Source organism: Sciurus carolinensis, chromosome 3, assembly GCF_902686445.1.
Source record: "Sciurus carolinensis chromosome 3, mSciCar1.2, whole genome shotgun sequence".
Classification (NCBI taxonomy): domain Eukaryota; kingdom Metazoa; phylum Chordata; class Mammalia; order Rodentia; family Sciuridae; genus Sciurus; species Sciurus carolinensis.
In genome coordinates, this window is record NC_062215.1 from 3,764,834 (window position 1) to 3,780,126 (window position 15,293).

At 51.5% G+C, this 15,293-nt stretch overlaps 1 protein-coding gene across 4 annotated transcripts; it reads right to left on the bottom strand.

Moving 5' to 3' along the window:
- Window positions 1-4,631: 4,631 nt before the first annotated feature.
- Window positions 4,632-15,245, bottom strand: Afmid (arylformamidase). Of its 4 annotated transcripts, none has more exons than XM_047544753.1 (11): window positions 15,126-15,245; window positions 13,493-13,583; window positions 8,066-8,170; window positions 7,944-7,962; window positions 6,685-6,770; window positions 6,518-6,590; window positions 6,255-6,352; window positions 5,968-6,046; window positions 5,744-5,885; window positions 5,463-5,567; window positions 4,632-4,873 (listed from the first exon to the last, which is right to left on the bottom strand). In XM_047544753.1, the coding sequence occupies exons 1-11, from the start codon at window positions 15,183-15,185 to the stop codon at window positions 4,841-4,843; spliced, it is 891 nt and encodes a 296-aa protein (XP_047400709.1). In that variant the 5' UTR covers window positions 15,186-15,245; the 3' UTR covers window positions 4,632-4,840. The 4 variants fall into 4 exon arrangements, with proteins under 4 accessions (XP_047400709.1, XP_047400708.1, XP_047400710.1 ...); XM_047544752.1 differs by having other exon boundaries at window positions 7,944-7,992; XM_047544754.1 differs by lacking the exon at window positions 8,066-8,170 and having other exon boundaries at window positions 7,944-7,992.
- Between the last annotated feature and the right edge of the window lie 48 nt (window positions 15,246-15,293).

The following is a 15,293-nucleotide window of genomic DNA, read 5'->3' on the forward strand; positions in this document are numbered from 1 at the left end:
CAGCCTGAGTCCCAGCAGACACACCTGCCTGCCAAGGCCTGGATTTTCAGGAGGGCCACCTTCTGGGGCCCCGGGATGGGAGCTGGGCCACTGCTCTGATAAGCTGAGTGGAACACCAGGGAAAGACCAGGCCAGAGTGGGGGCCCATCCACAGGGCCAGCTCCCCTCTTCCCTACTCAAAGCAGTGCTAAGTCCTGCGACTTAGTTTTTAACTGCTGTAAAAAGAAATCAGTCGTGTCATCTGTGTTGGAACAAGGGGTCTGGGAGTCATTTCCCAAGCAAGGGCAGAGGACAGTGTCTCTCACTTGTTAGTTCCGGCCAAAGATAAGAGGCCTTGCCTTCTAGCCCTCCAGACCCACACTGGGTGCTGACTTCTCTTCTTTGAGGATAATAACCTCTTTGGAACTTTTTGTTTGTTTATTTATTCATTTTATCATTATTTTGGTGCTGGAGTTTGAACACAGGGCCTTGAACATGCTAAGACATACTCTACCACTGAGGTACACCCCAGCCAATTCCAGTATCACTTCACTTAAGTACTGGGGATTAAACCCAGGAGAGCTCGACCACTGAGCTCCATCCCCAGCTTTTTTTTTTTTTTTGCGGTGCTGAGGATTGAACCCAGGGCCTTGTGCTTGTGAGGCAGGCACTCTACCAACTGAGCTATCTCCCCAGCCCCCCAGCTCTTTTTATCTTATACTTTGAGACAGTATCTCAGTAAGTTGCTTAGGGTCTCACAAAGCTGCTGAACTTGCAATCCTTCTGCCTCAGTCTCCCAAATCTCTGGGATTATAGGCATGCACCACCAACCCCACTTTAAAGAAAAGTTGTAAGACTAGCTGGGCACAGTGCTGCACACCTGCAGTCCCAGCTTTTGGGGAAGTGAGACAGGAGGGTTGCAAGTTCAAGGCCATCCTGGATAACTTAGTGAGATTGTGTCTCAAAAAAAGGGGAGAGTGGTGGTGCTGGGATGTGGCTCAGTGGTAGAGCTTCCCTGGGTTCAGTTCCCACCAAAAAAGAGGAAAGAAGGCTGCGAGACTAGTACAAGGACTACTCCTCTGCCCTTCACCAGGCCTTCTGTTTACATTTGCCCATTTGCTCTGTTGTTCTTTATACATACACGTTCACATATATTCATGTATGTGTATATATATATGTGGGTTTTTATGTTTTTGGTACTGGGGATTGGATCCAGGAGCACTCTACCACTGAGCTACACCCTCAGCCCTATCTATCTATCTATCTATTTATTTTTGGTACCAGGGAGTAAACCCAGGGGTACTTAACCACTGAGCCACATCCCCAGGCCTTTCTGGTTTTTATTTTGAAACAGGGCCTTGCTAAATTGCTTAGGACCTCACTAAATTTTGAGGCTGGCCTTGAACGTGCAGTCCTCCTTCCTCAGCCTCCTGAGTTGCTGGGATTACAAGTGTGCACCCCCTCAACTGGCTTTAGTTTTAATTTTGAGACAGGGTCTTGCTAAATTGTGCATGCTGGCCTTGAACTTGCAATCCTTCTTTGTCAGCCTCCAGAGTTACTGGCATTATAGGGGTGCAGCACCACAGCCAGCTTGTAAGTGGGTTTTTTACCTGAACTATTTATGAGGAAGTTGAAGGTATTATGACACTTTACCCCTAAATACTTCATTCTCTTATGTAACCATAGGGTTATTGCTTTAGTCAGCTTTTGCATTGTGACCAAAATACCTGACAAGAACACTTTGGAGGAGGGAAGGTTTATTTGGGGCTCGGGTTTCAGAGGCCTCAGTTCACAGCCAGCCAACTCCCTGCTCTGGGCCCAGTGAGGCAGCACATCACAGGGGAGGGCCCAGCAGAGGAAAGCCGCTCAGCTCACGGCAGGTCAGGAAGCAGAGAGAGCGAAGGGGCCCGGGGCAGATGCACCCTTGCAGGGCACGACCTAGTGACCCCCTCCCCTGCCACGCCCCTGCTGCCCAGTTACCACCCAGTTAGTTCATTCAAACTAGGGTGAACCGATTAGGCTACAGCTCTCATAATCTAATCATTTCACCTCTGAACTTGATCAAAATAAAGAAACGTAACAGTGACATGGTAGTCAGATCCAGTCTTTTTTTTTTCCCTTAGGTGCTGGCAGTCGAACCCAGGGCCTCACAGACACTAGGCAGGTGCTCTACCACTGAGCTATGCCCCGTCCATTCTATTTAATATAACTTTTATATAAATGTGGAAATTTATGTTAAATAAAAGGAAGAAAATTTGCCCACCATAGCTGGGTGTGTCTATAATTCCAGTGACTTGGGAGACTGAGGCTAGAGGACCACAAATTTGAGGCCAGCCTGGACAACTTAGCAAGACCCTGTCTTAAAATTAAAAGGGCTAGGGATGTGGCTCAGTGGAAGAGCACCCTTGGTTCCATCCCAGTTGTAAAATAAAGTTTGCTCACCACTTCGCGAGCAGGCTTGCCACTGCTGACTTGTGTATCCCCCAGTCTTTTTTCTGTTCCTGTGGATTTTTTCGTATAGTATGTCACATGCATCCATGTGTCTGTGCATTTCTTTATCTTCTGTCACTTGCCTGCCTTAAGGCTCAGCCTAAGGGAGCAGTTCTTAACCCAGGCACGGGGACAGCATGGATTTCAGCTCCAACTATGAGGCATTTTGCAGGAATCTGTGACAAACATTAAATGAGATCCTACAGTTTGAGTCATTTCCTTTAAAACTAATTAGAACAAAATTTTAAATGGTTAAAAAGAACTGTAGGATGGATTCAAGTTACACCCATATTCTCATTTGCCTCCATGCTGACAGCTTTTTGAGTACTGCTTCTGATGATGAAGTACACTGAAGTCCTCACCCAACCTCCCAAACCCCATACTAGGGGTTAAATCCGGGGCGCTCTACCACGGAACCACATCCCCAGCCTCAACATGCCATCCTCCTGCCTCAGCCTCCCAGGTGGCTTAGGATTATAGGTGTGTGCTGCCACACCTGCCAGAAACACATTTGTCTGGGGAGGGTGTGTGTGTGACAGCATGAGCAAGGCTGTGCTGGTCATCTGCTGAGCATCCCGCTATAACACACATCTTGGAGATTTTCCGTGTCCTAAGCAGATCTTCACAGGACTACCTGTGGATGCTGCCTGCCTTGGGGTGGGCGCCATCCCAAGAAGCCCAATGTAAATTGAAAATGCCCACAGCTGAAAATAAGCTCCACAGACCTACACTACCAAGCCTCCTCGCCCAGCCCAGCCTGCCTTACAGGTGCTCGGCACACTGGCAGTAGCCTGCAGCGGGGCTGGGAGTCAGGCAAAGCCTGTTTGTAACAGCATCGCTGTCTCGTGTGATGTATTGAGTACATGGGACATGGCTGTGTGGGCACACCTGGCACCACCGGGCGGTAGACAGGCCTGCGTCGAGCCATCCACCGCGACTGTCTGCTTCCCCCTTGTGGCAAGCCTTTTTCAGCTTCTCTCTTTTTGCAAGTCGTCACCGTGGCCATTCTTGAACTGCTATATATTCAGAGAGGAGAGAGGGAGTGGGACAGGGTGCAGTGAGTGGCGTGTGGAGTCAGCCGGCCCTTGCACAGGCCCCTGGGCTGCAGAGAGCGCTTGTCCTTCCTGTGGATGGCATGGTCGGGTCAAAGTCGCAGTGTGAGCCCCCAGGCTAAGATCCAGAGTCAGGGAAGAGTGAAGGGAAGCCTGAAGCAAAGTCAGTTTGGGAAGCTCTTGTACAGGGTTCCACACTTACGTGCAGGGCCAGGCAGGCCGTCCCTTGTCACTGCCATGCAACTGGAAAGCTGTCATAGACAATGGGAAAAGGAATGGGCAGGGTTGTGTCCCAACACAAACTTATTTATGGACACTGGGACTTCAGTTTTATGTGATTTTTACATTTCATGGCATATTCATTTTTTCTTTTTCAGTCATCTAAAAATGTAAAGCCATTCTCAGTTTGTGGGTCTGTCAACTTGAAATGAATGACAGACCAACATTTGTGTGTGTGTGTGTGTGTGTGTGTGTGTGTGTGTGTGCGTGGTATCTGGATTAAACCTAGGGTGTTCTACCACTGAGCTACACCCCAGCCCTTTTTAAATTTCTTTTTTTGAGACTAGATCTCACTAAATTGCTGAGGCTGGCCTCAAACTTGTGATAGTCCTGCTTCGGCCTCTGGTCGTTGAGATGACAGGCCTGGCATGGGGCCCAGGGAGACTATTTTGTCAAGTTTATTTGGGCACAGCCAGGGGTTACCATCCCAGATTCATGCTGTGGCAGGCCCTAGGTGCATCTGAAGAGGAGCAGGGGGGCACTGAGAAGTGATAAAGGACAAGTCTGCATAGGCTGTTCTGAAAGGGACACCCGCCAAGGGCTCATTGCAGGAGCTGGGTTGCCCAGTGGTGGGCACATGTCAGTGAGTGTCCTTGAGCAGGTGGCTTGTGTGGGATGTGCACTTCCAGGGATTCCTTAGTGGTTCTTCAGGCTCCTGTGCACTAGGGCTCCTTCCAAGTGACTCCAGTTTCTGTTGTTTGTGAGGTGCTAAAGATGGGGCCCAGGGTCTCACCCATGCTGGGCAGGTGCTCTACAGCTGAGCCACATACCTGGCCCTGGTGACCCAACTTTGATACTTATGACTGTCTCAAGTCGCACAAAACAGTGAGCCAGAGGTAAGTTGTTTTTATCACACCCTGTCAGAAAGTAGAGGGTTCAGACTTGGCCAACAGGTGGCTGCGGGTATCTCGGCACTGACCGGGGGACGTTCCCTGGAGCTTATCCAGGCTGGGTAGCTGGAGGACGCGCAGGTGTTTGTTAGCAGCAGTGAGAAGGAACCAGGCTGGGCAGGCGGTCTGTTGGGTGGGGGCCGGGTGTGGTCAGAGCTCCTGGAAGATTGTTTTCAGAATGATCTACAGCAGGAGGAGAAGACAAAGCCTCAGGACTGCTGTGGCTACTGCAGGATTCCACCAAAGGCACAGGTGGTCTTTCTTAGGACCTTAGGTCGTGTGGGTGTTTGATCTGCAGCTAACAGCTGGGGATGCTTGCCTAGCATGCTAGACGCCTGGTTCCATCCCTAGCACCAGAAGGCTAAAAAAAGAAACAGCTAGACTAATCAAGTGCCCTCGTGGGGTGGAGGTTTACTTTATATCTGTCATGTCTGTGACAACTATTTTTCTCAATTTGTCCTTTGACTTTTAACTGTTTGTGTGTTCTCTGCACTGAAGTCGTAAAGCACATTTATGGAGTTGGCTTTTGCTTTCCTGCCTAGACGCAGGCCAGTGTTTCTCCCGTCTGCCCCTCTGCAGCCTCACTAGCACAGCAGCCCTCCCCTGGTGCCTGGCCCTCTCTGGTTCAGAGGGAGGTGATGTACAGGAAGCCAGCAGCACTCGAGTTCCATCATCAGGGCCCAGGGTGCCAACCCTCTGGATACCAGAGACCAGGCAAGGTGGCTTCTCCATGCAGCCCCGCCTGCCCCCTCAAGGCACCCGTGTGGCCCACCTGGGTGAGTGCATCGTCCTTCTGCGTTAGGTTCTCGATGATTTCAAAATGGTCCACGTCGCGCAGCTCTTCAAATGAGGCTTTCCAGCCATCTCTGCACAGTGCCTAGGCAGGGAGGGGAGCAGGTCTGAGGCTGCAGGAGGGGCGGGGTGCGCGGGCACCTGGCACAGGGCACTCAGGAACCACATGTCGGTACATGCCCGGCATTGGGGTCCGTTTGGGCAAAATGAAGAGTGGGTCATGTGACACGTGACTCCAGACACAGATTGGGTGCGGGATACCTGATGGAGCTCCCTGGACTGTCGGTGGAATTCGGGGGAGTCATGCTGACCCACAGCCACCAGCACGGGGCAGGATGGGTCCACAGGCTGTGCTCGGGCCACCTCCAGGTGCCACTGAGGGCTGTTCCTCTGAGCATCTTCCCTGGCGCAGGGTGGGGCAGGGGTCAGGACAGAGGTCAGCCAGGCCCTAGGGTGGCAGGGCAGCGGGAGGGCAAGCTACTCACAGGGTCATGAGGAGAGGGGCATTCTGTGAGGTGAACACAATGGGCTGCAGGTTGTAGACCCCACTCACTAGGAAGAAGCCTGCAAGGGAGGAACTCAGGCCAGGGGCCAGGGAGGGGGAGGCCAGGGTTGAGGTGGACAGGAGGCCGAGAACACCCTGCTCCGGGGGGACAGAGCCCTCCAGGTCAAGCCACTCCTGGCCACTGGGATTTTGAGCAGCTGGCCCAAACCCTCAGCCCCATGGGGGAAGGTGAAGGCTGCCCAGTTAGGCTGCAGTCCCCCCAGAAACCTCTGAGGTTGGGCGTTACTCCATGCTTGGTCCAGTTGGCCAGCAGCATCATGGCAGCTAGGTGGGCCCCAGCAGAGTGTCCACACAGGTAGATTCCCCTGGGGTGGGTCAAATAGAGCGGAGTCTCATTCGCTTTCTTCAAAGCATCAGGATCCCAATTTGCCTTCACTCCACAGGCCAAAGCGGCAGCACGGCTGTACCCAGTGGGCCGGGAGCCACTGTCCTCCCACCCAATGTGGCCCAACAAGAACAGTGACACCCACTTATTATGTGGATACCGCTTCTGGACAAACACAACGCTGCGGGTCACCTGGTCTACCATCTGGTCCAGGGTGCCTGAATGGGAGCACAGGCTGGGTCAGGATCCATCAGGGGCTGTCCTCCCACACAGCCCACTGGCCTTGGAGCCTGCAGTGACCACCCTTATTACCTTTGGGGGCAATGTCATATGCCACCATCACCACAGCCACTCCCTGTGCTGTCAGGGGGATGACCATGAAGGCAGATTCGTCTTTACTGCAGAAAGAGACGAGATGACAGCTGGAGGCCACTCATCCCCCACACTGCTTCCCCTGTGCCCTGGACACATCACATGCATGCCAGATGTCCCATCCAAGCAGAGCACTGCGTGGCAGAGGGAAGAGGGAACCTGGGGACTTCAGCCTCTGAGCCTGGTCCCCTCACCTATGTTCCCTCTTAGAAGCTTGCTGCCTTTTTTTTTTTTTTTGTACTGGGGATCCAGCCTAGGGCTGCTCTACCGCTGAGCTGCACCCTCAGCCCTTTTTTATTTTGAGACAGGCTCTGGCTAAATTGCTGAGGCTGGCCTTGAACTTGAGCTCCTTCTGCCTCAGTCTCCAGAGCAGCTGGGATTACAGTGTGCACCACTGCACCTCACTGGCAAGCTGCTTCTGAGAGCTGAAGGTCAGAAGTGTAGGCAGCTTTGCATGCCATCAGTGCTCAAAGGGCAGTGGATCCTGGCAGGAACTGTAATAGGGTGCCAGGCAAAGCAGTGCCCTCCAAGTCCCAGATTCCTTCTTGACTCAGTGATCAACATCCCAGTTGGCCTGGGACCTTCCCTTTTTTTTTTTTTTTTTTGAGCACTGAAAGCCCCACATCCTGGGAGATCTCTCTGTCCACAGATTGGGACAATTAGTCACCCTGGCTTTTCCCTTGATGAGAGAGCTGTCCAAACACACTTCTCACTGGGCATAAGAGGTTGAACTGTTTCCTAGAAAGACGTGCCAATCCTAACCCGCGAAACTCGCAGATATGACCTTATTTGGAAATAGGGTCTTTGCAGACAACTGAAAATCTCAAGATCATCCTGGATTAGGAAGGGCCTTAGATCCAATGACCAGTGTCCTTCTAAGAACAAGCAGAAGGAGATTTGAGACACGGACACCAACAATCAAGTGAAGCTTGAGGCAGAGGCCATGACAATGCAGCCACAAGCCAAGGGACACCTGGAGTCACCAGGAAGAGGCTAGGAAGGATCCTCCTCCCCTCCCTAGAACCTCAGAGGGCCCAGCTCCAGAGGCCCCTTGAATGCTGACATCGGCGTCCAGCAGAGGGAGAACAGGTTTCCGTTGCTGGAAGCTGCAAGCTGGAGGCAGTTAATTGAAGCAACCCTGGGACACCAGAGAGAGACGAGTCTCCCCTTTGCACCATTTATCCAACTCCCCGACTCACCTTCCACTCTGCCAGTACCCTCCATGGAAAAACATGAAGAAAGGCAAGGCTGTAACACAAGAGAGCGCAGGGTAGGGCCGGGCACTGCAGCCCGCTGAGGACCGCCAGCCCGCCTGGCTCACTTTCAGATGCCTGGTCAGGAAAGTAGATGTCCACTCTCTCCCCCTCGCCCTCTCCATAGGGGACGTTCAGCTGGTTCCTGCAGGTGTCACGGGCTTTCCTGGTGGCTGCCTCAGGAAACAGACGAGTTGCCAGTAAAGTTCAGATCACAGCAGTACCTTCTCTCTCTCTTTAAGAATGTTTTGTGGTACTGGGGCTCAAGCCCAGGGCCTTGCATATGCGAGGCAAGTGCTCTACCTGGGGCTCTATCCCAGCCCCTTCTTTATTTTTATTTTGAGCCAGGTCTTGCTAAATTGCCCAGACTGGCCTTGAACTTGTGATCCTTTTGCCTCGGCCTCCAAAGTTGCTGGGATTACAAAGGTGTGTCACTGGGCAGGCAGCAGCTATTTCTGTGTCAGCTTGGATTGACAAGCGAGTGTCAGCTGAGAGTCCCTCTCATGAAAGAGGTCTCCCCAGTCTTGGCCGTGACCCGTGTTTCTGATGGGCAGTGTTCTTCCTCTGCTCTCCTGCATGCTGATCTCGGGCACTGCACTTTGCTACACACCCTAGGAGGGGCAAACTGTCCCAAATATTTGGGAAAAGAAGCCTCTAGAGAAACAAGACAAACTCACTTGAAATGGATAATGAAAAAAATGAACATACAGGTTGAGTATCTCCTATTTGGAATGGTGGGGACCAGAAGTTTTGCCCATTTCTCATTCCGGAACATTGCATGGATGTAATGAGATTTCTTAATGATGAGACCCAGGTGTAAACACGAAATTCACTGCTGTTTCATAGGCGTTTTACACAGGTAGTCTGAAGGTAGTTTCATAGAGCATTTTTAGTGTGACTACATTTTGACTGACACTTCCCATGAGGTCCGGTGTGGAACTCTCCCCTCCTGGCATCATGTTGGTGCTCAAAAAGCCTCAGGTTTGGGAGCATTTTGGATTCAGAGTTTTGGAATAGTGTATCCTGCATCAATTAGTGTTTCATATCAGGTGTGGTGGACAGGCCTGTAATTTCAGCTACTGGGGAGGCTGAGGCAGGATTGTAAATTAGAGGCCAGCCTGGGCAACATAGCAAGACCCTGTCTCAAAATAAAAAATAAAAGGGCCAGGTGTGGTGGCGCACACCTGTAATCCCAGTGTCTTGGGAGGCTGAGGCAGGAGGATTGCAAGTTCAAAGCCAGCAGTTAGCAACTCAGCGAGGCCTAAGCAACTTCGCAAGACCCTGTCTCAAAGTAAAAAATAAAAAGGGTTGGGGATGTGGCTCAATGGTTAAGTGCCCCTGGGTTCAGTCCCTGGTACCAAAAAATTAAAAAATAAAAAATAAAAGGGCTGGGGTTGTGGCTCAGCGGTACAGCAGCCCTGGGTTCAATCCCCAGAACCACAAAAAAAAAAAAAGTGTTTTGGGCACATTTTTTTACACGTGTGTGTTAAAATGATGTAAATATTTTTAAATTGTGAAATATTCATAAAATTCATTACTTCAATCATTTAAAAAAAGTTTTGGTAGTAGATGGACACAATACCTTTTTTATTTGTTATTTGTATGTGGTGCTGAGCATGGAACCCAGGGCCTCATGCTTTAGCGCTCTACCACTCAGCCCCAGCCCCGGCCCCGGCCCCGGCCCCAGCCCCAGCTCTTTTCAAGGATTCAAAGCTTTTTTTTTTTTTTTTGCAGTCAGTGCTGGGGGTTGAACCCACAGCCTTGTGCTTGTGAGGCAAGCACTATACCAACTGAGCTATGCCCCAGCCCCCAGCCCCACCTCTTCAATCATTTTTAAGTGCAGAGTTCAGGGACATTAAGTTCATTCACATTGTGCTTTTCTGGAATCTTTCAATCTCCCCAAATTGACACTGTTCCCATTAAACATTAACTCCTAGGGCTGGGGTTGTGACTCCGTGGTACAGCATTTGCCTAGCATGCCTGAGGCCCTGGGTTCAGTCCTTAGCACCACATAACAATTAAAAAAAAAAAAAAAAAAAAAAGGTATTGTGTCCACCTTTGACTAAAACAAAATATTAAAAAAAAAACATTAACTCCGAATCCCTTCCTGCTATTCTAGAACCTAGAGTCATTTAAGAGGAACCGTATAGTAATTATCCTGTAGCAGCTAGACAAAATACACACACTGTCTTTTGTTTAATGTAAAATGTGTTTTTACTGAAGGTCCTGGTAAAACAAATTCAAAAATCATTGGTGAGGAAATAGTTATTAAACCCCCATCTGCCAGCCTCCTGTTCTCTGCTCATGATGGGTCTTAGCGGGTCACAGGGCAGCTGACTCTGTCCTCCGGGTGTCCAGCCCCAGGAAGGCCAGGCCTTGGAGTGGGATGAAGGCAACTGACTAATTAGACAAGAACACGCCCGCTGCGAGTTATTAGGTCATCGCTGTGGGGGCAGATACAAGTGAAAAGCAAGGGAGGAAAGTTAATCCTCTCCTGTGCAAAAAATGGAGTTTAACCCTCTCTTTTCCTAGAGCATTTATTTTAGGAAACCTACTATTGTAAATCTTTTCTCTACGCCTTTGAGATGTATGCAAATATTTTTGAAAGTTAAATATGAGTCTTGCCTCATGCGGTTTTATTGTCTCAAGGACCTGGCAGCCATCTCTTGGGGCTGTAATCATCAAAGAAGATGAAGCCTCTATCCCTCAGCCTCCAGGGGAGGGCAGGAGGAGGCCCCCTCTGCAGGTGCCTGGCTCCAAGTGCCAGCCCTCCTCCATGAATGGAATATGGAATCCCCCCTCCCTCCCCGCGCTTTGGACAAAAGCAACAAGCAAACACCACAATGGCCACTCTGATTTCCAGGTGGATTTAGGGTGCGGCAAATGGTGTTGTCACGGCTCTCGAGCAGAGCAGTGAGGTGCCCCTGCCTGGCTGCGGAAGGGTGGGACTCCATCCTGGATCTGCAGCCTCTTTGGTGGATTGCCTGCGGGGCGTCCTAGGGAAGCACGGCTGAAACCGTACTCAATAATAAACCTTCTTCTTTTCCTCAGTGTTTGTGGAGAGGTTTTTCTGGGTCGGATGTTATTTTTCACCATTTCCCCAACATCGCATGCTTTACATCCTCCCTCTGCCTCCCAGAAGTTTGATTCCCGCGAGGCAGCCTCTGAGGCCCACAGAGGGCACTGGAATCTGGGAACCAGGGGAGGGCTGGGCACTCGGCTGACCCTCCTGACTGACATCACCCCGTATCCGCCTGCCCCACTCTGATCTGGAAGCTTGTCAGGGAAGTGGCCCCCATCACCAGCTGCATCAGCTTGGGTAAGTCAGCCAATCTCATCCAGCAGCAAGTCATCTCAGACACCAAATGTAAGCAGGGGCTTGGGGAGACTACCAAAAACTCAGTAATTAAGGTCACTATTCTAATATAATACGTGTGTGTGTGTGTGTGTGTGTGTGTGTGCAGTTCTGGAGACTGAGCAACATTCTCAGACCCTTTTAAATTTTTTTTGAGACAGGGTCTCACTAAGTTGTCCAGGCTGGCCCTGAACTTGTGATCCTCCTGTCTTAGCCTTCAGCATAGCTAAGATTATGGGCTTAATAAAATACTTTTTTTAAAAATCAAAAGTCCCTTGTCAGGCACAGTGGCACACAGTTGCTGTAATCCCAGCAACTGGGGAGGTGGAGACCAGAGGATTCCAGCCTTAGCAATTTAGTGAGGTCCTGTCTCAAAATAAAAAATAAAGAGGACTGGAGATGTATCTCAGTGGGAGAGTGCCCCTGAGTTCAATCCCTAGCAACAGGAATGCCCCCCTATCCATGGTGAATAAGCTATCAAAATATTAGGGGGCCTGGGGTTCTAGCTCAGTGGTAGAGTGCTTACCTAGCAGGCATGAGGCACTGGGTTCAATCCTCAGCACCTCATATAAATAAATAAAATAAAGGTATTGTAACCATCCACAACTGAAAATTTTAAAAAAGACTGAAAATCTTAAAAAAAATTTTAGGGGTCACTTCCCTAGCACGTGCAAGGCCCTAAATTCAATCCCTGACATTGCACAGCCCTCCACATTAGCACAACCTGCAGTCCCAGCTACTCAGGACACTGAGGCAGGAGGATCCTTGGGCCCAGGAGTTCAACATAGCAAGATCTTGTTGCTTTCTTAAAAAGAGAGACAGGGGAGCCGGGGTTGTGGCTCACTGGAAGAACGCTCACCTAGCATGTGAGAGGCACTGGGTTCGATTCTCAGCACCACATGTAAATAATAAAATAAAGCTCCATCAACATCTAAAAAATATTAAAAAAAAAAAAAAAAAAAGAGCGAGGTTTCAACCCAGCATGTGCACTACCCTGCTGTAACTCGCCACCTGTTCACAGGCTCGGCTCTGCATCTGCGAAGTGGGTCGGTCATGCCTGCAACTCTGCCCGGCCTACTGAGGCCTGGAAAGAGGGAGGGGAGCAAGAGCTGGTCCCGGCAGCCCTCCCCAAGGCTTGTGGAGAGACCTGCAGTTTCTGAGCCCTGGCTTTTGACATCCAGCCCCCTTTCTCAGCAGGGCCAGCTCTTATCCCTGCAGGCCATCAAGGCAGGCAAACAGGTCTTCTCAAGCCCCCCACCCCCAGATCTACTGAGCAAACTGAGATACACACAGCACAGAGCTGGGTACAGAGAAGGACCCTGACACACCCAGGAAATAGTTACACCTAGACACTGAGGACAAGGAGGATGGGGTGTGTGCAGCAAACCCCCCAAAGCCCCATTCTTCTCCTGGTTACTGCAGTCTGGAAAGCCACCCACCCTGGGAGCCAGACAGCTGCCTCCATAAGGCAGAGAGTCCCGGAAAGTTTCCAGTCAACATGCAGGAACAGGCAGGTTTAAAGTCCAGTTTAGCCCACTGATCAGTCACGCCCCCTCGCCCGCTTCCTCTTGGGCTGCTCCCTGGCCTGGCGTGAATGCTGCGCCACATTAGCACCCTGGCACAGCACTGTGCAGGCAGGCACAGGGCGGGGGACCCACCTGAGCACTTGGTGTGTACAAGTTTATTGACTGATTTTTATTTTTTGCAGTACTGCGGATGGAACCTGGGGCTGTTCTGTCACTGAGCCACATTTCCAGCCCTTTTTATTTTTCATTTTGACACACCCTATTTCTTTAAAGAAGAAAAAGGATTTTTGCTTTTTATAAATAAACACCTCCCCACCCCCAGCAGTGGGGTAGGCGTTTTCCTTTTTTAACTTCACCTCCCATGCAAACCATGGCATGTGGCCTTTAGGACAGATGGCTGAGCGTGCTCAACAGAGCCATGGGCCTCACCTGGGCTCCTCCTGCCTCCACCCACCCTGCAGTGAGGGGTCTGGGCATCTGCCCCCTGTCCAGTGCCTGGTGTTTGGGAAATGCCCCTCAAGACTGGGTTCGGCCCCTCCCTCCCCCCAGTACACCAAACCACTGCCCATATGCAAATGGCCTCCCAAGGCAGCCATGGAGAGACAACACGGTACCCTCGCTTCCTATCTGCTTGTAGGTCCTCAGGGCTTCCTCTGCTCCCAGTCGGACGACCCATCTGCTGGGCGAATACTGATTCTCCAGCTCCTGCAGGACACAGACAAGCTCCATGATACCCTTGTTCTCAAATGAGTGTGCCCCCCCCCCCCCTCCTCATGCTCCTCTCTCCTCAAGAAGCCCCCTGGTTCTCGGATGCTTCAACTCCCCTCAGGTCCCTCCAACCTCCAGCCTGGCCAAGCGCTGCTCACCCCTCCACTGCTGCCCCCTCAGTGCTTCAGACAAACAACGAAGCCACCCTAGGACCTGTGGTCAGGACCCACTGGAGACAGCTGTGCCTTTAACCAGCTGACAGCCTGATGCGGAGAAGAGGTCCTGTAAAGGTGCCAGTTAATGGCACTGTGGGTCCACACCTCCAGCAGCTGAGACCACAGAGGCCAGGCAGCAGGGTGTCCACTGCAGTGCAATGCTGATTGCACACCCAGCAGTCAAAGAGACAGAGGTGAGGAGGGAACAAAAGGTCAGTTTGTACATTGCCTGGCCAGAAGACTAGAGCGCAGGGGAGGCTGGCAAGTGGGGCTCGAAGTCAGAGGGTCTTGAAATAGGGCCAAGATGTTCAGACTTGCTGAAGGTAACCAGGAACCAGGTTTTGGAGAAAGGGCTCAAAGTCATCGCCTGGGAAGCCTGAAGACTGTCCTCACAGAAAGGCCTGGCATCAAACACCATCTGAGCTTCATCACTCTCTGGCTATTTTACCCTGGGCAGGTTAGTCTCTGGCCTCAGCTACGTCTCTGGTATAAGGAGCATACTAGCTGTCTTACAAGGTCCAAAGAGAGGAGGCATGTAAGTGAAGTAAAGCAAACTGCTAATCCATCGGCAGCCAACCCCTCCTCCCATCAAATGAGGCTCTTGGCCAGGGGTCCCCAGAGCTGAATAACCTGTACCCATAAAGATCATCACCTGTAGGATGCTCCTGGCCCCACCCAGCTCCCCCTCCCCCCACCCCGCTGCTGCCATCACCTTTACCACTACTTTTTACGATAATGCAACAGGTTCTAAGAGCACCTAGATATGTTAGGCAGGTGGTGCATGTGAGACAGAGGCAGTGAAACAGAGAGAAGGAGAGGGAAGAGGAGAGGAGAGGAGATGGGGATTCCAGGTCAGGATCCATAACTTCCACCAGAGTCTCAGAGGTGTCTATGACCAGAAAAAGAAACACTGCCTAAAATGCAGGAAAACCAGTTAGGAAATTACAAGCAGAAGATAATCAGCAAGTGCCAGGTACCGTGCTTGCGTGGGTCTTTTTTAATGCTCACGCCAACCCCGCAGTAAACACCAGCTTTTCCGCATCTTTCTGTCTCTGGCTCATAAACGCAGATTCAAACACCTTGCGCATTCTCAGATTAAAGCCCGTTCCTGATCTCTGCGGGCCTATGGAGGCTGGCGGAGCCTCCACCTAACCTCAAGACTGAGCCAACAAAACCTGCCTACGGCGAGAGGTAAAATACTTCGGGGACCTGGCGGGTGAGCGCCCGCAGCAGTGGTCCAGAAGGCTTCCAAAGCTCCTCCCTGGACTTGCAGTCCAGTCTCTGGGCGGAACTCCGGGCCCGCGCCGGTCCCTCCACCGCCTACCTCTGCAGACATCTTCTTCCAGGGAGCCTGGCCGGCGCGACTCGCGCCCGGGACGTCCATGCACCTACTGGTGCAGCAGGACGACCGCCCTGGGTCTGCACCCGGCGACGGGGCGTGGCTCGGACCGGGCCCCGCCCCGTCCCACCCTGTTCCCCGCCCCGTCCCGCC